We start from the raw sequence: 25,697 nt of genomic DNA, 5'->3' as shown, positions 1-25,697 counted from the left end.
AAATGCAAGGTCAGAAGCGGATATCTTGATCGCAGGCCTACTTAACATAGTTAATATCTAATAAATAGCGTAGGAAGGTATGTGTTTATAGACTGCATTAGATTCTTGTTCCTGTTTCTGACAACTACGTTAGTCACAAGGTAATAACAGAAGTAATGATGTAAAGCTCTTGAGTGTACTTGTCAAACGGAAATTTGAAACACGGGGGCTCGCTCACGTCTTTGAATTTCTTCGGCTTTTCCAAGCTGTACTTGAAGGCAACTCATAGCCAACAGCGTCGTTTTGTGTGGAGCATGCGCATCGAGCTAACTAGGAAGCAGAGAAGACCGTCTCCACGGATTATGTGGACATACCGTAGAGCGAAAGCAGTAGCTGATTGATTTGGATACATGCCGTCTTCTTACAATGAAAAGCTGACAGCTCGAAACGAAGTTGAGTTAATACGATATATATTTAACTGTATGTATTAGAGCCTGAGCCAGAATGATGTCAGAATGCGACCTGACAGAGACAGAGACCGGCGAGCCAGTGCTGGACACGGGGGAAACAGCGGTGCCAGTGCTGGAGTCTAACTTTCACTCCATAGACCCTCCAAAGGTGTTATTTGACAGGAACCGGATAGGTCTGACAACTGGGGCGAACCCCGGTGGCGCCATACGTATTTCGGACTCTTGTGAAAGCGTGTTAACCGAGCTAGAGACAGAGGGCTCCGGAGAAGAGGCGCTGCTGTTACCGTGCTTAGCAGGAAGCTCGTCGTCTCCGAGAGGTGTAAAAGAAAAGCGGAGCAGGCGGTACAGGCACAGCTCGTCTTCGGATAAAGATGCATTAGCCTCCCCGGGTAAGTGTTTCAAATCATGGCCTTTGAAATGGTTGTATATGAAACTAATAAATAGACAGCTACACTCGGACACTCATAGGGGATATGTCTTTTCTGACATGTTGTATTTGATGCATATGGCTCTGGGAAAATTCTGCCTACTCAGGCTGATTACGGTTGTGATAACAGGTAATGCAACGTGGTCAAATAGATATGTTATGTAAGCTCTCTGAAGTGAGCATTTCACGCTGGCTTTTTGATGTTTGGGTCTATCTTAAGGTCTGTTGAGGCTGTTGGAGAACCAACACTTTGTGCTTTTTTAAAATTCTAATAATAACCAAACCTGGTGTCACATTACATAAAAAAGGTACCCGGTTTCTCCACAGCACTTTGCAGATCCTTGGTGTACTGAAGGCTCGGTGTGCAGTCTGTATCGTGTCTGTATTTTCTGCTCAATTTGTCATCACCCATATTTAAGTCTATCTGACAATCAAGACAGAATCAAAGCTACAAATATGATGGCAAAAAAGTTTTAAACCCCCCCGAAACAAACAGTTTTTAATTCTTCCAGGATAATAAATAAGACTGCCTCTTCCATTGAACTCTTGCCACCTGGTTGACATCATTGCCTCCTTCATCCAAATTATCTTTGTTCCTCAAGCTAGGAAGTTTTTGAACATTCCGGTATGTTGTAAGATGTTTGTTGTGATAAAATGATTTGAGGCTATGCTATGAACTACATTTCCCAGCAGGAACAACTAAAGTTTCTGTCAGATTTGTTTTGAATGATGAGAGGGGGAGGGGATGCAGGGAAAGACCAAGAAAAAGGTGACCTAGTCGCCATGGAAGCGGCACAATCTGACTTAAATGCTCACTGGATTTAACAACACTCCCCCTCATACCGCCCACCTTTTGTTTTTTTCTTTTTTTTTTCCTGCAAAACAAATTTTGAGCATTTGTATTCATTTCTGTTATTCAGCCTCTCCCAACAGAGATCTATTGTTCAGATCCATGTTCTATTATGGCCACAAATCTAGGCCACAGGTAGAGAGTCTGAGCCTTAAATGGCAAGTGGAACAATAGACTTCTCCTCTAAAATTACAAAAGTGTTTTACAGATTATTATTAGAATACTGACTAAGAGCTGTTACTCTTGCACTTTGTGTAATTTAAAATGCAAATGAAAATTAATTGTAAATTGTGGCTGTTAAATTCTGCTTTATGTAGTAAATAATAGCACATGTGCTTTTTTTTTTAAAAATAAAGTAATTGGTAAAAATTTGCATGCGTCCATAGATGCATTCTGTTTTTCATCACTTATGCCATCTTCTGCTGCCTTCTTTGTCACCAATCCACAGAGCCTAGAAACGGCACGCAGGGTTTATTTATAGTTACAGTCTTTATGTAAAGTTCATTTTCATAAACTTGAGTAGGTTGAAGCATTTTATCATGTATCATGTCAAAACACGAGGGAAACAGTTTTAGTGTTTAAGACAAATTGTATTGATTTTATGCGCTTGCTGTAACCTAAATATATAGTTATAGAACACTTTTCCCAGTCCAGTGTTGTGGCATGTCACACACTTTGTGCTCTGCAGGTCTGTTGGAGGTCTCTGAAGTTATAAGTGAGGTACACTCCTGCTGTGTGTGCCCCATTAGCTGACCAGGACATCTGAGAGGCTGATATTAAATATGCATAATGCCCCTGTGCTAGCAGACACACTTTGTAGTCCAGTACAGTGTTTGAAGATGATGAAGAGGGAAATTGAGAGAAAGGAAGTACTATATGCGCATATACTATTACTTTGGCTTTCTACAGGTTGAAGCTAATGGGATGTGTAAGACATACAAGGCCCATTACTGCCTTCTGCAGCAATACACCACAGTGATATTATCACAGACTATAAGCACCAGGGTTGTGCACAGGAAGCGTAGATCTGTCATCATACAAGATTATAGATTGAGCACCCTTTGACCTGTTGTTGGGAATTAAATGAAGATAAAATATTGCATCACACAGAACTGGATTACAAACTCCTTACAGTAAATCAGAGATTTACTGTTTTAGAGCACAATCTAGCACTATGTTAAAATTTTCATACTAAAGTCAAAATTGATCTATTTTTAAGTCATTACTTTTGGACAGCTTTTCCAGAGATCAGAGTTACCTTTATGGCCAGAAATCTTGTCCCAGTGTGGTCCACATCCACAAAAATGACTCAGAGTTTAGCCTTCAGAGATTGTGCACGTACAGCATGATCAGAAATTTATGGGAGTATTTACCCAATAAAATTGATTAATATTTGCAGCACAGTTTAAATTATTTTTAAAGTATGATGTTTGCTTTGTAGGTACCAAATGGAGCATGAAACACAGGTGCAGCCTAGCTTAAACCTCTGTTTCTAATAATTCAGTTTTAGTTATATAGCACCAAATCACAACAATAGTTGTCTCAAGATGTTTTATGTTGCAAGGTAAAGACTACAGTTAATGCAGAGAAAACCCCAAGAATCCGATGACCCTATATGAGCAAGCATTTGGCAGCAGCGGGAAGGAAAAACTCCCTTTTAACAGGAAGGACCCTCCAGCAGAACCAGGTTCAGGGAGAGGCAACTATCTGTCATGACAAGTTGGGGTTGATGGAAGGAAGACAGGACAAAAGATACACTGTGGAAGAGAGCCAGCAATTAATAATAAGCATTGATTAATGCAGAGTGGTTTATAAATGCATAGTGAAACTTTGCAGCTTTTACAGAGAAGTTACAGGAAAATGATCAGTCTGTCTAAATTCTTATTATTATTGAGTTATCATACAGCCACAACATAATAAATACTTACCTAATGTTGTCTAGCTCCCCACTGTACCACCAAAATACCTTTGACGCATCAAAGTAATGCATAATATGCTACCGGGACACTAACAGATAATTGGCTGCAGGGTGGGAGTACTGTGCTGTAATGAGGAGGTCTTGGTTAGTCACTTTACTTTCTGAACCTCCCTGTTAAGTTAAAGTGAGTTTGACTTTTAACAGATGATTCTGGGTACTTTTCATGTATTTGTTCAGGAGTAACTGGGCCACATGACTAGGTTTGACAGTTATCCACTGTTTTAAATAATCCAGATTAATTATGTAACGTTTGCTTATCGGTCTTTCTTTTCTTCCTCGTATTAATTAGCTTCTCTCGAGCCCTGCAGTTAAACTAGCTTTGAAGCTATCTTTGTTACTCCTTATCGGTCACCCTTGGCATGTTGACTGTCCTGTCCCTGTTTTTATTGCACCTACCACATGTCTGTGACTTTATCTCTCCTTGCATCCCACTGTGACTTTAGTGTGACTGATACAGAGCATATGTCTCTGTCAGCTGATCGTTCTGCCCTGTGCAAGGAGGAGAACTTAGAATCTGCCCCGTCATGTGTTTGGACCTTTATCAAAATAATAATTGGCACTATTCACCAGAGAGCAGCAATTTCAAGAGAATGACATTTGCTCTACAAGGCAGTAGAAAATGCCAGATAACAAGTGGTGGAATCACTCGTTTAGGGCAATTTGTTCATAGTTTAATATGTAAAAAAAATAAAAAAAAATATATATATACATATGGGCATGTGATTTGGAATTCCTCTTAAATGTGTGTTTCTTTGTGGGTGATTCCTGTGATAGACTTGGCCACCTGTTTTATCCCACCCTTTGCACAGTGTGTAATGGGAACACTTCCAGTTTCCCACTGCCTAGAACACAATAATCAAGAGGTAAGATTGAGGTAACGGACAGTCTACAGTAGTCTCTGTTAGGGGGATTACTATTAGTATTTTTTTTACCACTGATTTTTCAGCATGTATAATGTAAATAACTCATTCATGATCACTTCAAAAGTGTCTGATGGTACTAAACACCCAAACATAACACCAATTCAGAGAAACCTCTTGATGTTTACTTAATACTATATTTTGGAATGGGCATGTAATCATAAATGCAATCTTATTGTTCAAGTTCTTAAGAAAATACATTTGTTTAATTATAGCAAGTTCTGGTTGTATACGATGTAAAAATAAATCAAAGTAATCATGAGTTATTCCCCTTCTAGGTACCAACAGTGGAGATTTCAACCATTTCCCTGAGGACCCCGAGTTTTACGATATTATCCAAAGGGCAGAGCAAGCCATTGAGAGTGGGGTCTTTCCAGAGAGGATTTCCCAGGGCTCAAGTGGGAGTTACTTTGTCAAAGACCCAAAAGGGGTAAGTTTAGTACAAATGACACCGATTCATAACAAGCGAAGGAAGGTTCATGGGCTAAACTTGGAGGAAGAATATAAATCAGTAGCTTAGCAACATTTCCAAACATTTATCGTTTCTTTTTTCAAAACATTAATCAGTTTAATCATAAATCGTAAATTAGGAAGATGGAATATGAAAATACACAGGATTATGATTTTTGTTTAATTATTCAAAAAGCAGTGGTTTAGCTGATAACAGCAGATCACTAGCATCTACAGGTAATTACTGGGAAGATGGTGAGCGCAAGATGTCAGCCGCATTTACATTTGTTGCTTATAGTTATACACTATTAGTCTTTGGCTTTTTAATTGTGTTTTTGGAAGGAACTTGAAGCAACAATAATATGTGTGGTAAAATTAGTTCTCACTCTTTCTGTTTTCTGGCATGGGCTGTATGTCAGATTGCAAATTTAGAAAAAAAGAAATGTATCACTCTGTTTTGTTTTTTGTTTTTTTTACAGAAAATCATTGGTGTTTTTAAACCAAAGTCAGAGGAACCTTATGGTCATCTGAATCCAAAATGGACCAAATACTTTCACAAGGTACTTTCTGTCACATGTATCACCCTTTTTTTTAAACATCTGAAAAGTTATTAAGATATATGTTGTCATTCATTTAACTTCAATGACTGCACACAGTGAGTAAGATAAAAAAAAAAAAAAGTAGGGTAATATTAACACCTCCTCTCCAAAACTTTCCCCATGTCTGTCTCTGTTAGCTTTGCTGTCCATGTTGTTTTGGCCGAGGGTGCTTGTTACCTAACCAGGGTTACCTGTCAGAGGCTGCTGCTTCACTGGTTGACACCAAACTCTGTCTTGGTGTGGTGCCAAAAACCAAGGTGTGTGGGGGGTTTTTGTTTGTTTTTCTCTGTAGAGTTTTTGAATTAATAACATGTAATCTCCATAACCAAGTATAAGTAAACACTTGAATGAATCTGAATTTGATTAGGGTCTCTGTACTCTTCTTTCTGTTCAGCAGTGGTCACAATTTCAAAGTAAACCAGTGTTATCTAAATTTTATCAGGTGGTGTATTTGGCCAGTGAGACATTCCACTACAACGCCATAGACAGAGCAAAGTCCAGGGGGAAGAAGTACGCCCTAGAGAAAGTCCCCAAAGTGGGGCGACGCTTCCACAGAGTGGGCCTCCCACCCAAGGTACCAAACACTTTTAAACCGTCACAGTCTAACGTCTCCATTTGTTTACTATAAGCAATTCATGAGGGACTTGGAATCTTGACCTTTCTCTTGTTCATTCCTGTGTCGTGTCCTCCTCTTGCTTCCTTGCTTTCTCTTTGTATTTGTGCAAAAACACTTAGCAGCCACATGCAGAAAAAACCTATACTGATACTGGTTGAAACAAATTCTAATCTTCTTGTTTCAACATTAGTTTAGAGGTTCTTTGTCAAAATTGTTCTATTCATATTTACGCTGACTGCTTCTCTATAAAATACAAGAGTTGTTGCATCAGTGAGTGGAGCGCTGAGAATAGCCACTGATGGTAGAGAACGGTAAAAGAAATCATGCTACACTATTTTTGTGTTGAAGAAGAATGTGTTTAGATAAAAGGCCAGCAGAACCATAAATGTTGTTCTGCTTTAAGCCGTGTTCTTTTTCAGGAGATGTAAATACTTACTGGATATATTTATCTCTTGTATCGTGAACTGTAATCGTATATCAGTTTTGTCTTTTAATCAAAAACATGTATAACAGGGTATTGTATTCCTCATTGTTTATCACGTGAGACAGCCTTGTGGGTGATCTAAAGATATGTGGATGTTAAGATGATGTGAAAACATAGTTGAAGTGTCTTCGAGGAAGTAAATATGAGGAAACTGACTGCATATTTTCAACTGTCAGGCACAGCTGACATTTCAGCCTTTCGACATTACAGCTTCACATGTAATATCACTGAACACCACATAATTTCCGTTTAAACTGCTATCAGATGCCAGTGGCGGTGGGGCTCAGTGATGAATAAGGTGACATACCTTATTACTGTTCTCAGAACACTGAACATTGCTATACAGTGTTTTGTTTTAATGGGTATGTTAGTTGCATTCATGCCATATGCGCCTCTGTGTGTTTCCAGGTGGGCTCATTTCAGCTGTTTGTGGAGGGTTATCGTGAAGCCGACTACTGGCTGCGACGCTTTGAGGCAGAACCACTGCCAGAGAATATCAGGAAGCAGCTGCAGTCGCAGTTTGAGCGGCTGGTGGTGCTAGACTATGTTATCAGAAACACAGGTAGGCGTGTATGTGTTAACATTTCAGTACATGGTTTAGATTGAAGTGATCAGTCACTGTAGTCTCATTATAGTGTTGGCAGCTTTATGTCGATTTACTTATACACTGGTTATGATAAAAATTCCTTTCATCTTTGTATTTATTTTAAGTTAGTTTACGTTTGCGCACAACAGCTGTTTGCTGTCTTTGACATCGTTCTGTCTTCCCTCTCATTTCTGCGTATCAAAACTTGTTTCTGTTTGTTTTCCTTGTCAGATCGAGGGAATGACAACTGGTTGATCAAGTATGAGACACCAGGAGAAGGAGAGGGAGAAGAACAAAAGGTGAGGTAATTTAGCACATGACAGAGGTGTGTTCACACTGTTCACCAAGCACGCATTCACCTCGCTTAACTCTGTTGAAACACATGAACACTGATATATTTTTAAACCAGAACACACCTTGTGTTGTTTTTGGTTCTGTGTATGTGCAAGCTACACTCACAAATGCATAGATAAACACATGTGTGGAACAAACTTGATGTATGTCTTGGTTACCTATCATCAATCATTATTTTCGATGTGCTAATAAATGACAAAAGTTGTCATTTATGTGTGGCAGTAATCACCCCTCAATCAATAACTAGCCTGGTCATCAGTCATTAATAATTTACTCACTTAATGAATTCGAGGTCTTTAATCTTCTTTTCCCTCATGCTGCAGGATGCAGAATGGACAGAGAACATTCAGGACTCCTGCATCAAGATTGCAGCAATTGACAATGGCCTGGCCTTCCCCTTTAAACACCCGGATGAATGGAGAGCCTGTATGTTTATCACTTATTTCACTTTTGCTCACCATCTCTGTCAGTGACAGTAATGAGAGGGCCTCTTTACGTGTGCGATTTGTGTGATGCTTAAAAAGACTCATTGCACTTGTAGGAAAGGGTATTGTCAACATCACCTTCTGAAAAACACAAAGTGAAAAGGCACTTTTATTTTAGTGTTGAGTCTCTTTCTGTGCCACAGTGATTGATGGTTGACCTGGCTCTTTGTTCACACGGGCTTGAGGAGATCTCTCTTGCAAAATGTGTCACAGCTAAAAGTCTTACTCTCATTACAAATCAGAACCAGTCACTGCGACTGCATGCAGTTTAGACTTGTGCTGTGTCCTGAGTGATGCACGAATGCATTTATGTTACACCACAAGTTTCATCATACCTAAAGACAAAACACTGAGATACCATGAAATTACTGGAGGAGACTGCATGTCTGAAAGGGCATTTATTTGCATACTTGCTGAGACGTATACTACTTTCAGACCTGCAGTCCAGATTAGACAATGCAATTAGCTTATCTTAGCACCAAGGTTGTAAATAGGAGGAAATTACTAGCTTGGCTTTTTCCAAATGTAGAACTGATGTAAGAGCTTGTAAAATTGTACTAATCTGTGAACATGATAAAGTGTTGCAATTAGTAAGTTGTAGATGTGCTGATATGATTTTTACCTTTGGACACAGCCACCAACAGTTCCTTTAATTTTCTGATAATCTCATTGCTATTGAATAATTTCAGTCCTTTTCTTCTTATGGTAGAATCTTGTGATCTGTGTTCTGGCAAGAATTAAAGAATTGTTTACAATAAAAAAATAAACTGTAGAGAAAAATTAGGCCACTAAACAATCCTACATGTGGTCTTACTATCAAATACAATGATAGTTATAGGTTCAATGACAGTGAAAGGCTATACAGATGGAAACATTTGTGTTGTCCTCCTAACAGATCCATTCCACTGGGCGTGGCTTCCTCAGGCCAAGGTACCCTTCTCCCAGGAGACCAGAGACCTTGTGCTGTCCCGCCTCTCTGACATGAACTTTGTTCAGGACCTCTGTGAGGACCTCTATGAGATGTTCAAGGTATGAGATGTTCTCATAAGCTTTCCTTTTTAATCTGTTTCTAGATTTTTAAACAGGGTTGAATTTTTAATTGCAGGATATCAGCTAATATCAGTCGTTTTCTGTTTTCAGACAGATAAAGGCTTTGACAAAACCATGTTTGAGAGACAGATGTCTGTCATGAGAGGACAGGTGAGCTTTTGTAAATTTTTTTTAATGAGTACTTTAATGTTCCTCTAGTCATTTTTTTTCTTTTTACTTTGTACTGTTCTGTCCTCCATTTTATTTTTTCCTGCCTGTTCCTTTTATATCCTACCTCGTTCTCCTTTCTCCTCTCATGGCCTACTTTCTGTCACTTTGTGTGCTCTGTAACGTCATCACCACACATTTTACCCTAATTTTGCATCTGCAGCCACTGTCCTGTCTCACCTTTCAGTCTTTCTATTCTTCTCTCAGCAAGCAGTTTAATAATAAAAACATGTTACATTAGTGAACAATACTGTGCAGGATTTGAGCCATTCTTAATTCTTCATATTTTTGTTCTCCTTCCCTATTGGAATTCTTTAATATGGTTTAAAGTGCTTAAAGTCATGTCCTTAAGAAAAAGGAATAACTCCAACAAAGGCAAAACACAGGACCCAAGGACCTGAGAAATACATCTGACCCTTCAGTTGATCCATCTACTGTTGTAAAGGTGTCCTTCTTAAAGAAGGGAAAGAGGGTGAAAAGGCTGAGTTATGCCAAGTTACACAAGAACTTGACTTTTGTACAACAACCTGTTGTAAACAACAGGTCTTGTGAATTTTGAATCTAAATTTGATATTTTAAGTTATTGTCAGTGTCATTGGAGTGTAATGGAGGACATCAGTAGAGAGGTACAACAGTGAATGTGTGCAGCATCTGTTAAATGTGGTAGAGGCTCTGTCACAGTTTGGTGCTGAATTTCAGTCAGTGGTGTGGGGGATCTTGTCAAAATTGATGGAATTATAAACGCAGAAAAGTACTGCCAGATTTTGATCCACCGTGCAGTACCATCTGGAAAGCGTCTTGATAGGCAGTGGCTTATTTGCAGCATGACATTGATCTCAAACACACTGCCACTGCAGTGAAAGCACACCTGGGTAGAAAACGCATAATAGAATGCTACCAGTTATGGATTGGTATCCTCAGAGCCTGGACCTCAACATTATTGAAGCGGTGTGAGACACAGGCAGGGAACAAATGGATCAAAATCAGGTAACATCCAGATTAGAGCTTCAGTGTTAAGAAGCCTGGAGAATTATTCCTGAAAACTACTAAAGAACAAAGATGGTCGTACTAAATTTTCAAGCTTGTCAGAATTTCACCAATTCTGTGTTTGCTTCATGTGGTATTTCCACACGTTTGCACGTTTCATAGATCACTGCAGTGACTGCACTTATTTCCCATTTTCCAAAATATAACAAAATGAGGGATGGCTCAAGACTTTGCCCTGTAGTGCAGTTGTTTTGTAATTTATTTATTTTTTTTTAACTTTTAGTTAAATAATTAACTTTTGTCAGATATTAAAATGACCGGGCTGTGGAGAAAGTAGCTAATAATAACTGCAGTTTTTATGTATTACTGTCCTTTATCAAAGCCATGTTACATGCATAACATGTAAGCACAGACGGTTTCATGTTTCCAATAAGTTGTTTGCATATTCTCTACAAACTTCGAGTTGCTTTCGCTCAACTGTAATGCACCCTGTCTTTTCCCAGGTGTTGAACCTGACCCAGGCGTTGAAGGACGGGAAGAGCCCCCTCCAACTGGTGCAGATGCCTCGGGTGGTAGTGGAGCGCAGCCGCTCAGGTGGCCAAGGTCGTGTGGTCACTTTGGGGAATGCGTTTACACAAACCTTCCACTGCAAGCGGCCATTCTTTTCCTCCTGGTAGTCGGAGAAGGATGACGAGGGGAGCAGAGGAGAAGCGTCTGCTTTTTATCCACACATCGCTCCTGAAGCAAAGAAGGACAAAGTGAGAGAGAAGCTTACACTGGAAACTGTTCATATTTGTCCTCGGCAGGAAGGAAATGAAGAGGGATACGGTGATGATGGAAAATAAGATGAGAAATATTTTGTGAGGAAATTGACTTGAGGCCAATTCCTCATTTGAGGAGAGTGCAGGGAACCGTGGGAGCTGGAGAGATTAGCATACCACCGTCTCCTAGAGAGACCTTGGGGCTGTTTGTGGTTACTATGGCGACTTGATTAGATAATCGGCTTTTTCACAGAGGTGGGCTTTGTTTATTGTTAGGAAACTGAAAGGTTTTGTTTGTTTGTTTGTTTTTTTTAAACCACCCAAGCTACCTACTGAAGGTCTCTCGATAATGTAGTGCGTTGATGGCCAAAGAGCAAGCACCTAAATACCACAAACCAACAGCACAGTGGTCCTGGTAGTGTTTGGGAATCTTAAAGAAGTTTCTCTTGGTCGACATTGTTCCTCATCTGGGATAAAGTCCAAAATATTTGCTTTGCCTTATAGGATTACTTAGTGAAATATAGATGTGCACTTACACTACTGGAAGTGTTTGACCAGTTCCCCCCACCTGGGGCAAAACACACTTTACCCAGCTTCAAAACCACGTGTTAAACAAAGACAGTGTCTTCAATTCTCAGTGCTGCCAAAATCTTTGTTGAAGGAATATTGAAGAGCTTCAAGAGAAGAAAATTGTTGAAACTTGAATTTGGAGGAAGTGGAGGACTGCGAATACACTTTGCTTGAATGTAATCTGTTTACCGTTTATACACAGAATTTTGCTCCTAAACATTTCAGTACAAGAGAATTCTGTAAGAAATAGACTTCTCGTTACTATGAATGTATTTGTTGTTTGACTTGTATTTAATTGCTGGTAAGCAGCTTTCTCTTGAATCTTGTGGCATGGGGGGGGGGTCACAACTCTCCTTGCTTTTTATAATGTACTCTGTGAAGAGGAAAAACTAAATTGTGGAGACTTGCTTGATGCCATTCTGTTTTCTTATGTATGCATCTTGAAGTTTTTATTCCAACTCAGCGATTATATGGGATAAGTTGTATATTTAACAGATTAAAAAAACAATAAAATTTGGCAAAATCAAGTGTTTTGTAGTTGTCACTAGTACATGTTCTAGTTTATAGGAAAAGGCTAATTTGAAGGCATAAAGAATGAAGTGCACCGAGTTGGAGTTCAACAGTGACAAAGGTATGTTCAGCAGAGCTCTATCTGCAGGATGACAGTTCTCACGCACCTGATTAATGCCTATTGACTTTAAGATTAAAGATGTCAACAGTAATTCCCACCCAACCTGCTAAAGCCCAAAGATATCCAGGTAATAATGATGAAAACAAGAACAACAGATCTTCACATGCGAAATATTGGAACCAGTGAATGTTTAGCTTAATAAATTATTAAAAAGGTTATCAGCAATTAAAGATTTTCTGAGAGGAACTTTGCCAATTGTAAAGGTACAAGATCTAAACCAGAGCCAGAGAAAATGTTTAATACTGTGAAAGTGGAAAAAGGGAGCGGTTTAAGATTACAAGCTAATGGGGCCTTTTGTAAAGCAAAAAAACAAAAAGGTGCACAGGTTCATATGACCATTCGGGAATGTCAGTGATGTCATTCAAGACGAGAAACAGAATATTTCCTGCAGGTGTGCCTTGAAATTGTGGTGGGTGTTCTTTGTATAGCAGAGGTTTTCAAACCAATATACACCAAGGTGGTGGTAGATGTGAAGCACAGCTGAATAGGGTCACCACACATTCTCACTGAGAAGCGACGCACATCTGGAGAGGAAATAAAATGTGAAAACAGATGTTGCAATACTACCAGAATGTCTCGTCATCTGAGCAGTAGTGTGATGCGGAGCCTTGCACAACAGTGCCCTCATGTGGAAAGTTTTCTTTATAACCTCAGGTTAATGGGTTCAAGTCACCACAAAAAAATAGGCAGTCTTCTAAAATAGAGTACCAGGGCTTTTAAAGCACTATAATAACCAAACGTATGAGTCTGTACTCTGCTTGTGTATATATAGCTGTGGTCAAAGGTTTACATACACTCTTCATGGGCATGAATGTCCTGGTAATTTGGGGCTTTTTTAAACTGCTCTTTATCCACGGTGGAATGATTGTACAGCATACACCTTTACTGACTTCAAAAGTCAAGTTTGAGTTTATTTTGTATTTTCTCTGATCCATACTGGGTCAAATATATACACACAACCCACTAATATTTGGTTAAATGTTGCTTAGCAGTTGCATCTTGACCAACCGCTTTTGATTGCCATCAACAAGCTTCTGACATAATTTTGGCTGGATATTTGGTCGGTTTCCTGGAATAGACTTGGTGTTTAAGCATAATCCATACATTTTCAATTGGGTTTAAGTTGAAGCTTTGGGAGGCCCATTCAGAAGCTTGATGTTCGCCTGTTTTATCCATTCTAAAACTAGTTTGATGTCTGTTCAGGGTTATTTTTCTGCTGGAACACCCAACTCTGTCCAAGTTCCATTTCTCTAACTGTTGATGTGAGGTGAAGCTGAAGAATTTGAAGAATTCCCCCAGAGCATGATGCTGCCACCATCATGTTTGAGGGTTGGTACAGTGTTCTTAGGTTTGTAAGCCCCACCTTTACCCCTACAAACATGCCTCTTGTCATAGTGACCAAACAGCCCAATCTTTGTTTCATCTGAACATAAAACTTTCCTCTAGAAGGCATTAGGCTCATGCCTGTGGTGAGAAGCTGAAAATTTCAGTGCAGGTTGATGTGTCGATTTTGAAACGGGGGCTTTTTTTTCTCCTGGGTTGGCAGTCTCTCAGTCCATGGGGATGTAAAGCTTTAGCCTTGATGGTTCCTGGGCTGTTCCAGAACATCCTAACCAGTTTATTCTCATCTGAGGGTGACAGTTTGGATCTTCTTTCAGACCTTGGCAATGCGGTGACACATCTCAATAACTCATACATAGTTACAGTTACTTGAACGAATGGTTTTGTAATCTGCAGTTTTTTCGTAATGGCCCTGAAAGACCTTCCTAAGTTGTGTAAATCTACAATTCCACTTCTTAAATCGTCACTGAATTTCTTGGGCTTTCCCGTTGTTCTCAGTATTGCTCAATCCAGTGAGTACTGGCAAAGGAAAAACTACCAAGTAATCAGTCATGAACACTAATGAAAATTTAACACTACTTGCATTTGTCAAGTAAAAACACAATGTAGAACCTTTAGCACTGCTTATTAAAATATTTAAATAAATGTACGTCTGTATCTGAGCCTGTATCTACACTTTGTGACTTTGTAAGAACTGGAGAAAAAAAAAAGTGCACCCAGTTCTTGTTTTTTTAAAGACATTAAAGATGTATGCTTCCACCCTGGATAAAGACCGGTTCAAAGGAATCAGAAGCCCAAACTACCAGGACATTCATGCCCATGATGAGTGTATGTAAATTTCTGACCTGTACAAGCTTCCCTGCAGTTATGTCTGTTATGAGCTTTTGTTTCCACTAGATGGCGCGCAGTGTCTGTTTTATTTTAGTTGCCTGCCGTCGGAAGTGCACTTCAAGGCGATGAGTTTAGTCGTTCACAAAAGTAAGTGATGTGAAGTCACAAGGCTGTAAAAATATGCAGACATAGACGGCTTGGCTTGTAGTCCTTTTTAGCCAGCAGAGCCACGGGAGACTGTACTTAGATTACTTTTTAGTTCTTAAAGAAGCAACCCAATTTTTTCAATGTAGTAATTTAATATGATTTTGTGAGGGCATATATACATATCATATTTATTTAAGCTTTCTGGCACTATTGACATGATGCAGCTCTTTATATTTGTGGCTGCGTTTCTCTTTGCGCACGAAATCATCGAAGCCGTTCGCTCTGACAAGTGCGCCTCCCGGTGCGATGTGAGCTCGTGCCCGAGCCCCAGCTGTCCCGGTGGCTACGTTCCGGACAGATGTAACTGCTGCCTGGTGTGTTCCCCGCGTGAAGGAGACCCCTGCGGCCGCAAAGACGACCTGCCCTGCGGGGATGGATTGGAGTGCAAATTATTCGCTGCAGGGAAGCGGCGAGGCTCCAAAGGGGCCTGCCGGTGCAAGATGGACCATGAAGTGTGGGAGCGACGGGAAAACGTATGGAAATGTGTGTAAGATGAGAGCAGCCAGTCGGAAAACTCTACTCAAGGGGAGACCCGCGGTCAGCCAAGCGCACAAAGGACCCTGTTCACTGTAAAATCTAATTAGTTCCCAGAACTCAAAAAAATTATGGAAACTCGTTGCCTCAAAAAAATTGAGTAAAGCTTAGCTAAAAATGACTAAGTTAGGACAACGTATTTATTTTGAGTACTCTGTACAAGCTCATTTGTTCCCAGAACTCAAAAAAATTGGATCAAGTTTACGTAAGATGACCAAGTTAGGACAACTTACTCATTTTGAGTACACTGTACTCAAAATGTACACAGCCGTGTTAGTTCCCAGAACTCAAAAAAATTATGGAAACTCGTTGCCTCAAAAAAACTAAGTAAAGCTTACTTAGGATGACTGTTAGGACAACTTATACACTGCAAGTCTGCAGTATTAAGAATAACTTGATATTTCTGACTTTCTGACAATACTAATTGTTTACCTACTGACAAACATTTCAAGTTCAACTAAATGAAAAAACAATTTGTGGTACCATGAATATCATTAAAAATAATTAACAACACTTTTGTAATGATGTTAAAATGAGCACAACTTTTATTTTCAAACACAACAAAGTACAACAGCCAACATACTGGACACTGTTCTGCTGAATAAAAATGATATTGCCATCACTGTTATAATCTTACAACGAAACAAAGTCTTAGATGTAATTATTCTGAAAATAAGTTTAGGCCTACCACAAGTTTGTTTTGTACTTACATTACTTATATAATCAACATAAAATATTTATTGTTCTGTCACAAGTGCAGTCTCTAATTTAAACAACACATTCGTTTTTCATTCCAACACAGGAGCTGGAATGTTGTAATATTTTAAGGATGGCTTGTTTCCAGTCCAGTCATTACTGCCTGAATGACTGTCATGGATCGAGATGATCCAAATGTAAGTGCAGAAGAAAGTCTTTAACTTCCCTTAAGTACAGTTGCAGTGGATGTGGGTTGGAGATGCAATGAGCTTGAACCTGCAGGTGACCACCTTCACTGACCACACCATCTGTGACGGAGGACTCATCTCTCCTGGTGTCCTGCAAGCAAACAATCATATTTTTTGGAACATGAACTTAATTGCTTTCTTAAAACATTTTTTCTGCATTTGGTATAAAACAGACTCCAATTTAGACAATCTCAGGCTCCCTCCCCGCCGGAGAGGTGACATTCAATGTCCCAATTGTCAGTCTGGATAGCTGTGACCAACACACAATATTGTCATGAAAGAATAACTTTAAAAAGTGCTATGCAAACATGGGCAATAACTTTCATTCTAATGATGTGCAAAATGATTTGGGCACAAAACAAATTTTGCTGTTAGAAAACTTGCAGACTTCACTATATACAGTGTAGACCCTCTAAACTAAGTTTGGGGGATGTGATCTTTCAAGAAATGCAGACCAAACTGTTGTTGTTTGTTTACTTACACAGCATGTCTTGTAGAATTAACTGGAGTCGAAGCAACAGCATCGTGCAGTCACATCTCAAGTCTAATAACAGAAGACAGGAAAAGATCAGTAAAGAAACAACTTCCCCAAACCAAAGCACAAATAAAACAATAAGTAAAACAGGCTGATCTAAAGTATGATTAAAGTTCGGCCTGGTTAATATAAATGTCACTGACAGTTACTAATATATTGGAAAACCAAAACACTTACCACTGAGTTGATGTCTTTCTGTCCAACAACAGGAGTGCTGGTCCCGAGCCTCAAAGACAGTAAGAAGCAAGCAGAGGGAGAAAAAACAGAACATTTTTCAGAAACTGATTTGATCCTTAATGGCTGTGCAATCATTGTAACATAGAGTTCGCTTATGTTGTTAAATAAAGGCTAGATTTGACATTAGTAGATGCCACAGATGTTCTAAAGCTGCCACAAAGCATGAAAAAATAGACGTCTCCGAAAACGTCGGAGCATTTTTGCAAATATGTCATGTCTTGATAAATCGAGCAGATATTTGAACTTTACACAGCTACATTCTCGCCTGAAAATATCTTAAAAGTTTATTTTGTGACCCAGAAAAAGTAATACGTTTTTCAGCGGTGCTCCTCCGCCATTGCCGCGCTTACAAGTGCGCACAGGCTCCGACAACCGTGGCCGACAAATGCGATCCTCTTTTTCACCAGACTACCCTTTCTGGGTCACAAAATAACCTTTTAAGATATTTTCAGGCGAGAATGTAGCTGAGTAATGCTCAAATATCTACTTAATTTATCAAAATATCACATATTTGCAAAAGTGCTTCCACGTTTTCGGAGAGCTCCGTTATTCACCCCCCACACCCACCCCACCCCTAACGGCTGCACCTCCCAAAGAATTTTGTCTGGGCTCTTATCTCACTTATTTATTTCAAACAATCAACAAAAAAATTCACCGACATAGTTTTATGTAAGGTTTTTAAGGCTGTAGTGTTAATTTTTAAGTAACATGAGCCCAGCGGCAGCAGCAACGCTAGGCTAACACTAACTAGCTAGCAAGATTATAAACCTGGTGCTAAACTAAGAGAAGCCACAAAATCAGTTTGAATACGAGTAAACATTTACTCACCAAGTCAGTAAAGATCCACAGCAATGACAACAATAATATCTCCAGGTTTGCTCAATATATTCCATAACAAATGCTGGCGCCATGAACATGCGGACTGATCCGGGAGGGAGGAGGACGGTAGTCACGTGGCATTTTCAAAACACATCTTTCATCCTTCCGCCCTGAGAAGCAAAACTTCCAGCTTACTTAGTTTTTCTAAGTTAGGACAACTCAAATTAATCGAGTTTATCAGCATTTTTGCATAAAAAGTACTGGTAACTTATTTAAATTGAGTTCTAATAACAAATTGATAAAAATTGAGTTCAGCCTATTTAATATTTTTAATTAAACACAATATTACATTTTACAGTGTTCGCCTTTGGGAGCAGGTAGGGTTGCTTTGAGGTCGCCAGAAACCTAGAATGTACAGGGTGGACTAAATTGTTTTGGGATTTGGGTAACGCACGATTAATATACAAAGTCACACTAAAAAAGATGACTGTAAACATACCACTGGCGATGTTGAGGATAAAACATGTGCCAAATATATATATATATAGATATATATCTATATCTATATATACAGATAGATAGATACATACAGTTAGGGGCACTGAGGCAAGGTTGCTTTTTTTATTTTAATTTTTTATTTTACATGTTTACTGAAACATATTCCGATTATAGTTATATAATGGACATAATGTGTAGACTCTCAGCTTTCGTTTGAGGATATCACATTCAAGTTGGATGGGTTTAGGAGTTTCGGCTCCTTTACATGTGCCAGCCTCTTTTTAACGGGACCAAAAGTAATTGGACAATTGACTCAAATGCTATTTCATGGGCAGGTGTCGGCAATTCCTTCATTATGTCATTATCAATTAAGCAGATAAAAGTCCTGGAATTGATTTGAGGTGTGATGCTTGCATTGGGAAGATTTTTCTTTGAACAGACAACATGCGATCAAAGGAGCACTCCATGCAGGTAAAAGAAGCCATCCGTAAGCTGTGAAAACAGAAGAAAAACATCAGAGAAATTCCTACAATATTAGAAGCGGCAAAACATACAGGTTGGAAAGAAAGCACTGCTGAACTCAGCAATGCAAAAAGACCTGGACATCCACAGAAGACAGCAGTGGTGGATGATTGCAGAATCATTTTCATGGTGAAGAGAAACCCCTTCACAACAGCCAGCTGAGTGAACAACACTCTCCACGTAATCATAAACCTCAAGAATAGAAAGGTTAGATTGGACTAGCCAAAAAAAAATTCTAAAAAAGCCAGCAAAGTTCTGGAAGAACATTCTTTCAACAGATGAAACCAAGATCAACCTCTACCAGAAAGATGGCAAGAAAAAATATGGCGAAGCAAACCACATCATCTGTAAAACATGGCGGAGGCAGTGTGATGGCTTGAGCATGCATGGCTGCCAGTGGCGGACTGGGACACTAGTGTTTGTTGAAGATGTATCTGCTCAAATCCAGCTGAATTGAGTCATATTGATTGGCCGGTATTTCATAATAAAAATAAACAATGAACCAAAACATACAGCCAAAGCAAACCAGGAGTTTATTAAAGCAAAGAAGTACAATATACTTGTGTTGCCAAATCAGTCATCTGACCTTAACCCAACTGAGCATGCATTTCACTTGATGAAGATTAAACTTTGGACAGAAAGGTCCACAACAGTAACTGAAAGCTGCTGCAGTAAAGGCCTGGCAGAGCATTAAAAAGGAGGAAACCCAGCATCTGGTCAAGACTTCAGGCTGTCATTGCTAGCAAAGGGTTTTCAACCAAGTATGGGAAATTAACATTTAACATTTATTTAAATTGAATTTAATATGTCCAATTACTTTTGAGCCCCTGGAATGAAGGGATTGTGTTACAAAAATGCTTTAGTTTCTCACGTTTTTATGCATCTTTTTTGTTCAACCCACTAAATTAAAGCTGAAAGTCTGAGTTGTTTCAAAAGTTGTCTCTGTCCAAATATTTATGGACCTAACTGTAGCTATAGATAGACTGATTGCTGTCTGTATTAATGTTTTGGTGGGGTTTTCTTGTCAGTATAGGTCGTACCCTGATTCGTCTCAGCAGCCCTCGATACAAGTTCAACTTCATTGCTGATGTCGTGGAGAAAATAGCCCCTGCTGTCGTCCACATTGAGCTGTTCTTAAGGTTTGGATTGTGTATGTGTATGTTAAAATTTAACATAAAAAGCTATACAAAAATTGCTTATTTATATTGTTTTATAGCATAATGGCTTGATTTGTCTGGTATGAAAAAACGAGTGCAACCTGTTTATTCAACAGGCTGTTTTTAGGAACATTGGACCCAATCAAGTGCTGTTTGCCTGCTATTATAAGTAGCATAAAATTATATTAAAATTTAACGTTAAAATTAAAATAAAATTAAAATTAAGCATAAAATTTAGTCCAAAGCACATCACATTAGGGCATAAAACTCTTCAAGCTGCCAAACTTACTTCCATATCGGATAACCAGAATGTGAAATATTTGAAAGCAAAGCACATTTTAATTATTATTGTTATTATTAATCATGATCACTTTAATAATTTCTCATTTGCCCTCTGTTTCCAGGCATCCTCTGTTAGGTCGCCACATGCGGCTCTCCAGTGGCTCTGGGTTCATCGTGTCCCACTCAGGTGTGATTGTGACCAACGCTCATGTGGTAACCACAGCTGCCTTGGTGACAGGCAGGCCACAGCTGCGTGTTCAGCTCCACGACGGAGATGCATATGAAGCCGTGGTGAAAGACATAGACAGGAAGGCAGACATTGCTACAATCGAGGTCAATCCACAGGTAAGGGCAGAAGCGCTGACATGCTATCATCATAAGCTTCTCTACCCTCTTCTCCTTTTCAAATATAAACACATGAATCTTTAGATTTTTTTTTTACATCCATAAATCTTAAATGAGCCCACATAAACCACACAGCCCACATCCCAACACATTTCTTTGTCAACATCTGACAGTTTTCTGCTAGACATTCATAAGACGTTCATAAACACTAGCTCCGTGACTCACAGACAGAGCGCTGATGTGTGTAATCTCACACCGCTGTCTGAAATACCTGGAGAGTTTTGTAAGCTTTCAACTATTCCTCTTCCTCTAAATGTCTTTTCTTCTTTTCATCTGTATCGCTCTGACATACTCGTGTTTTCGCCTGTGTGCTGGTATTTTTTGACTGTTTTTTTGTGCTTGTTGTAGCAGAAGAAACTTCGCGTGCTATCTCTGGGCAGTTCGGCTGATCTGAGGCCAGGAGAGTTTGTGGTTGCCATCGGCAGCCCTTTTGCCCTGCAGAACACCGTCACCACCGGCATCGTCAGCACAGCACAAAGAGATGGCAAAGAGCTGGGCATAAAGGACTCAGACATGGACTACATCCAAACTGATGCTATTATTAACGTGAAACATTTTTAAATATCTGCATCTATACACATTGACTGCATTATTGAACTACATATTTGTCTTTTAATAGTCCCATGTGTGTAAGAATTACTGTTGTGCTTGTTTCTATTTTATATCTTCCATACTTGTGTCAAGTACGGCAATTCGGGAGGACCTCTTGTTAACTTGGTAAGTGGTGTTCTCTAAGGTAGAGTAGATGATCCATTTGATTTTGGAGTGTTTTTGATGGGGACAAGATAAATTATCTAACAAAAATATCACTCAGTTTGGCCTCAAACAAAGAACGGGAGTTTTAACTAACGCAGCATTAACAGTTATGAGGCACCAAATTATCATTTGAGCCTGAAATATCACAAACTTATTATTCCGCAAAGCACAGACGGAGCTACAAGTGTGATATACTACAGACATTATACCTGATTTTGTTGTATGTATTGTAGCACATTTAAAGAAACTATTAACTGTCACAATTAGCTTTGTAGATGTGTGCTTAACAAGGCACAGAATGCAAACAAAATGTGAGCTTTACCAGCTGAACAGTACTCCAAGAAGCACAAAGTTAAGAGTCACGAGACCCCAGAGAATCTAGAAAGAAGAACAAAGAACCAGGTTAATTCCAAAGAAAATAAACTGGACAGCATGAAAGGGATGTGGAGGAGCACACACAGGAAATTCCAAAGATCAACAGTAAAAAGGGACGACAGGATTATAATTACTCTGAAAAAGTATTATTGATGAAAACAGTAGGGAGAGGAGCACAGGAAGCCAAACTGACGCAAGACACGAAAGAAAGCAAACCTTCAAAGTAAAACACTAACCATTAAAAAACAAACACACATGGAAACTCTTGCTAATATCAAAACACAAGATATCATAAAAAAATAAAACTCACGCTCTACGAGAACAAGAAATGAAAACAGGAAATCCAGATGTTCAACAAACACAAAATCAGAATCAAAATACTTTATTAATCCTTAAGAAAATTATGTGGTCACAGTTCCTCCAAAATAACAAAAAGAGTAACTATCTAAACTAAATGAAATAATACAGTATATTGCAAGGCTGAAAAATATAGCAAAAGAGCACTAATAAATAGAAACGGCTCTAATCATAAATATAATATAGTATATTACACATATTTAATATATATGGTTGAAAAAAATCTAAACTTCAAACATTAGAAAAATAAAACACAACTAAGACTCAAAAATACTAAGAAACCAAAATGCAGAACCAAAGCAGAAAAAAGCCTGCGATATGATACAATCTTTGCTTGTTTTATAAACCCTCTTGTGTCCCATGAACCATGAACTCAAAATGGCTCAAAATTGATTTACAGATTTATTCACGCATGTTTTCCTGTCACCAGCCATTAAAATATTACAGTCACCAAATAATACACTGATCAGTACTACTATTTCTGCTTTTTCTAGCTATAACGGCTATCGCTGTTACTTCAATTCTGGAGTTCTACTAATGTTAGTTATAAAAACGCTCAAAGTATAAACGTGCAGTTTGTTTTTATTGACTGCAGTAACACTGGGACACAATCGTGACACATCATGTGTCACATGCTTTAAAGTGTTCTGTGTAATGACACATTTATAACGCCATAAACGAGTGCACGTTTAAAAAGGCACATGCAGTGTGTTTTTATCAATATATCATAGCAACTGTAGTCGTGCCATATGCTCGGCTCTACATACCAGCTGATGCAGTTTTTTGTCTGGTAATCTTGACATATTTTTCTCAGTTCTTACTGGCTGATATTTATGTCAGCATCAAGTCCTTTTTGGCAGCCATCATGGTGTGTTTGTCTTTCTACATGTGTTTGTGTTTCCTTCAGGATGGCGAGGTGATTGGAATCAACACTCTTAAAGTGACAGCAGGAATTTCCTTCGCTATACCGGCAGACCGCATCAGCCGCTTCCTCTCAGAGTCACAGATTAAACACAAGAAAGATGGTGACTTTTTTTGTGAAGTTTATCATCTTAATATCTAAAATATTTAATATCTTTAAATGACTGTTTCCCCCCAGTATATGTCTCTAATTTTCATTACCTACTACTCTGCCTGGCTTTTGTTGTGACAGAAAAGAGACAGCAGAAAAGAAAAATGGACAAACCACAGTCTGATGCAGGTGAGAGACAAGGAGTTTTTGTGATGCAAATATTATAACTATTTTCATATATGTCAAAATATGGCAAAACTTGCAGTTAAGAGTGTAGACTCAAAGTGAATAGATCTTTAATAACAAATGAAATCCTTAGGATTTGCACTATAATTATAATGGTTACATTTATACTTTAAAATCTGTTTAATAAAATAGTTATTAACTGTTTCCCCATCAGCCCAACTTAACCTTTGCATGAGGCCGTGTTGAAAATAATGGTTATATTGTTGTGTTTTCAGACGTGTCCCAAGTTAAGAGATATTTTTTAGGCATCTGGATGGTCACCATCACCAAAGCGTAAGTTGTTACACATTCACACACATATTAGACTGTAAGGAGAAAATAAATTTTGCACTAATGTTCTTTAATACACTTCCTACTACAGATAAAGGTGGCATAACCAAATAATACTAAAAGGAACATTTGTTTTGTGAATAAATCATTTAACAAACACACCGACAGATTCTGTGTTATTCTATGGGAAACGTAAGTTGGCTTCAGGAGTTGGTATTGCTGCTTGTCTACTTTTTCTGTAGCCAAACAACTTTACCTTTGATTTGTCAGTAGGAGCTGTTTCAAAGAAAATCAAATGTTTGCATGTCTGAGTATGTCCAAAAAGAGAATTAGTTTTATGTGATGCACTTCCTTTTTTACATAATTGAAATGATGTTGTGTAAAAATGTGTTATTAGCATTAATATTGTGTCCTATGTGTGCCACAGTCTTGTAGAAGAGTTGCGACTTCATAACCCAGACTTCCCCGACATCAGTAGTGGAGTTTTGGTGCGGCAGGTCATACCTAACACTCCAGCAGAAAAGTATGCTCACACACACCTGCAAAAAGTACACACACAGACACACACACATTTCAAATGATATCACCCTGTTTCATAGTTCCAGAAAGTGATTAAAGATTTACGGACAATGATGTCATTATAAGTCTTTACTGAATCTTCTTTTTCTCGTTCTGGCACGCTTGTAGTAAACAGTTGACTCGAGTTTCTTTTCTTTTCTATGTCTTAGAGGAGGGATTAGGGAAGGTGACGTTATAGTGAAGTTGAATGCAAAGCCAGTCAGGACCACTGAAGACATCCATGAGGTGTTGCAGAGCGACCAGCCACTCCTGCTTGAGATTCGCAGAGGGAACGATGACTTACTCTTCAATATCCACCCACAGCTTTTGGTACATTGAAAACTGGGAGAACTGATATCTTTTAGTTGTGAACAGGCAGGACTCAATATGTCCGGTACTGATTTCTTATTAAAACAAGAGAACGGAAAAGAGCAGTTCCTTTCCCAACTAGCCTGATGATGTATACTTTGGTAGAGTTTGAAATACTGTAGTTTAACACCGACTTCAAAATACAGCTCAGTAGAATCCATTGCACTGTATATTTAAGGCGCTTTAGAATAAAAGCTTCCAAGAAGGATCTGTGCAGTTGTGTGTTTTTCTGTCTAGTCTGTTCAGCAGCTGCTTTCCAGAAGGCAGGTTCCATTCCTTTGTTTATGTCTTCTCATCCCTCCTCCATCCTCTCTCTTGGAAAGACTTTCTCCTAATTTAAACAAACCTAAGTCAACACCTCCACATACGGAACACACGCACTATGAGTAAAATCCTGTTACAGGGAAGAGCTGGTTGTATTCTTTCCTGTTTTGGAAATGAAAATCTTCAATCATAACATAACCTGAATCTTAAAGTGGCACACCCTGAAGTAGCCTGAAAGTACTTACATTTATGCAAAAGCCTAATTAAATTAAGATGGCAGAAAAATATGTTTCAGTATCTTTACATTTTGCACATACTACATATATGCTTATACTTTTGAATAGTGTTGTTTTGGTTTATAATTCTAGAAGCTTTCCTCCATGCTGAAATGACCTCAGAAATGACCTTGTAACCCACTTGAACTCCCTGTAAGTCCACACATCATAAACTGAGCCCAGACAGAAAACCCTTCCTGTTTATTTAAACATAGACTCTGTCTGGTTACTGTTGGCTGGAACAAGCAAAGAAGCCAAGGAAGCCAAGACAAAATGGAAGAACAAAAAGTAAAGACAGGCTGCTGGGTTCACAAACAGGAAAAACAGGGAGGAAATGTAGCTAATAAGTGACTCCTGCTGTGAACAAATAACTACCATTTCAGCCGGTCCTCGCAGACTGATTTTAATATGGTTCTCTGTGCTGCACTCAGCGTGTGAC

At 38.8% G+C, this 25,697-nt stretch overlaps 2 protein-coding genes and 1 long non-coding RNA gene across 3 annotated transcripts; 2 read left to right on the top strand and 1 right to left on the bottom strand.

Moving 5' to 3' along the window:
• Positions 1 to 283: 283 nt before the first annotated feature.
• pi4k2b (phosphatidylinositol 4-kinase type 2 beta) lies at positions 284 to 12,300 on the top strand. The gene is made up of 11 exons (XM_003447993.5): positions 284 to 838; positions 4,903 to 5,054; positions 5,554 to 5,634; positions 5,811 to 5,930; positions 6,116 to 6,247; positions 7,182 to 7,335; positions 7,591 to 7,658; positions 8,037 to 8,139; positions 9,094 to 9,227; positions 9,339 to 9,398; positions 10,946 to 12,300. Exons 1-11 carry the CDS (start codon positions 484 to 486, stop codon positions 11,117 to 11,119), a joined length of 1,533 nt encoding a protein of 510 aa, XP_003448041.1. The 5' UTR covers positions 284 to 483; the 3' UTR covers positions 11,120 to 12,300.
• Positions 12,301 to 14,753: 2,453 nt separating this feature from the next.
• On the top strand, positions 14,754 to 24,921 carry htra3a (HtrA serine peptidase 3a). The gene is given in 11 exon segments (XM_013273067.3): positions 14,754 to 15,294; positions 15,296 to 15,412; positions 19,961 to 20,071; positions 20,494 to 20,716; positions 21,128 to 21,322; positions 21,461 to 21,493; positions 23,172 to 23,289; positions 23,418 to 23,465; positions 23,738 to 23,795; positions 24,220 to 24,315; positions 24,521 to 24,921. Coding segments are annotated over 11 exon segments (1,464 nt in total). The 5' UTR covers positions 14,754 to 14,998; the 3' UTR covers positions 24,690 to 24,921.
• LOC109202465 (uncharacterized) lies at positions 16,374 to 18,267 on the bottom strand. The gene is made up of 4 exons (XR_002062385.2): positions 17,922 to 18,267; positions 17,034 to 17,082; positions 16,803 to 16,865; positions 16,374 to 16,412 (listed from the first exon to the last, which is right to left on the bottom strand). It is a non-coding gene; the product is annotated as an uncharacterized LOC109202465 (long non-coding RNA).
• Positions 24,922 to 25,697: the final 776 nt, after the last annotated feature.

This window comes from Oreochromis niloticus, linkage group LG6 (genome assembly GCF_001858045.2).
Source record: "Oreochromis niloticus isolate F11D_XX linkage group LG6, O_niloticus_UMD_NMBU, whole genome shotgun sequence".
Lineage (NCBI taxonomy): Eukaryota > Metazoa > Chordata > Actinopteri > Cichliformes > Cichlidae > Oreochromis > Oreochromis niloticus.
Note: the sequence above shows the minus strand (reverse complement) of the source record. Positions and strands in the feature narration are given on the sequence as shown.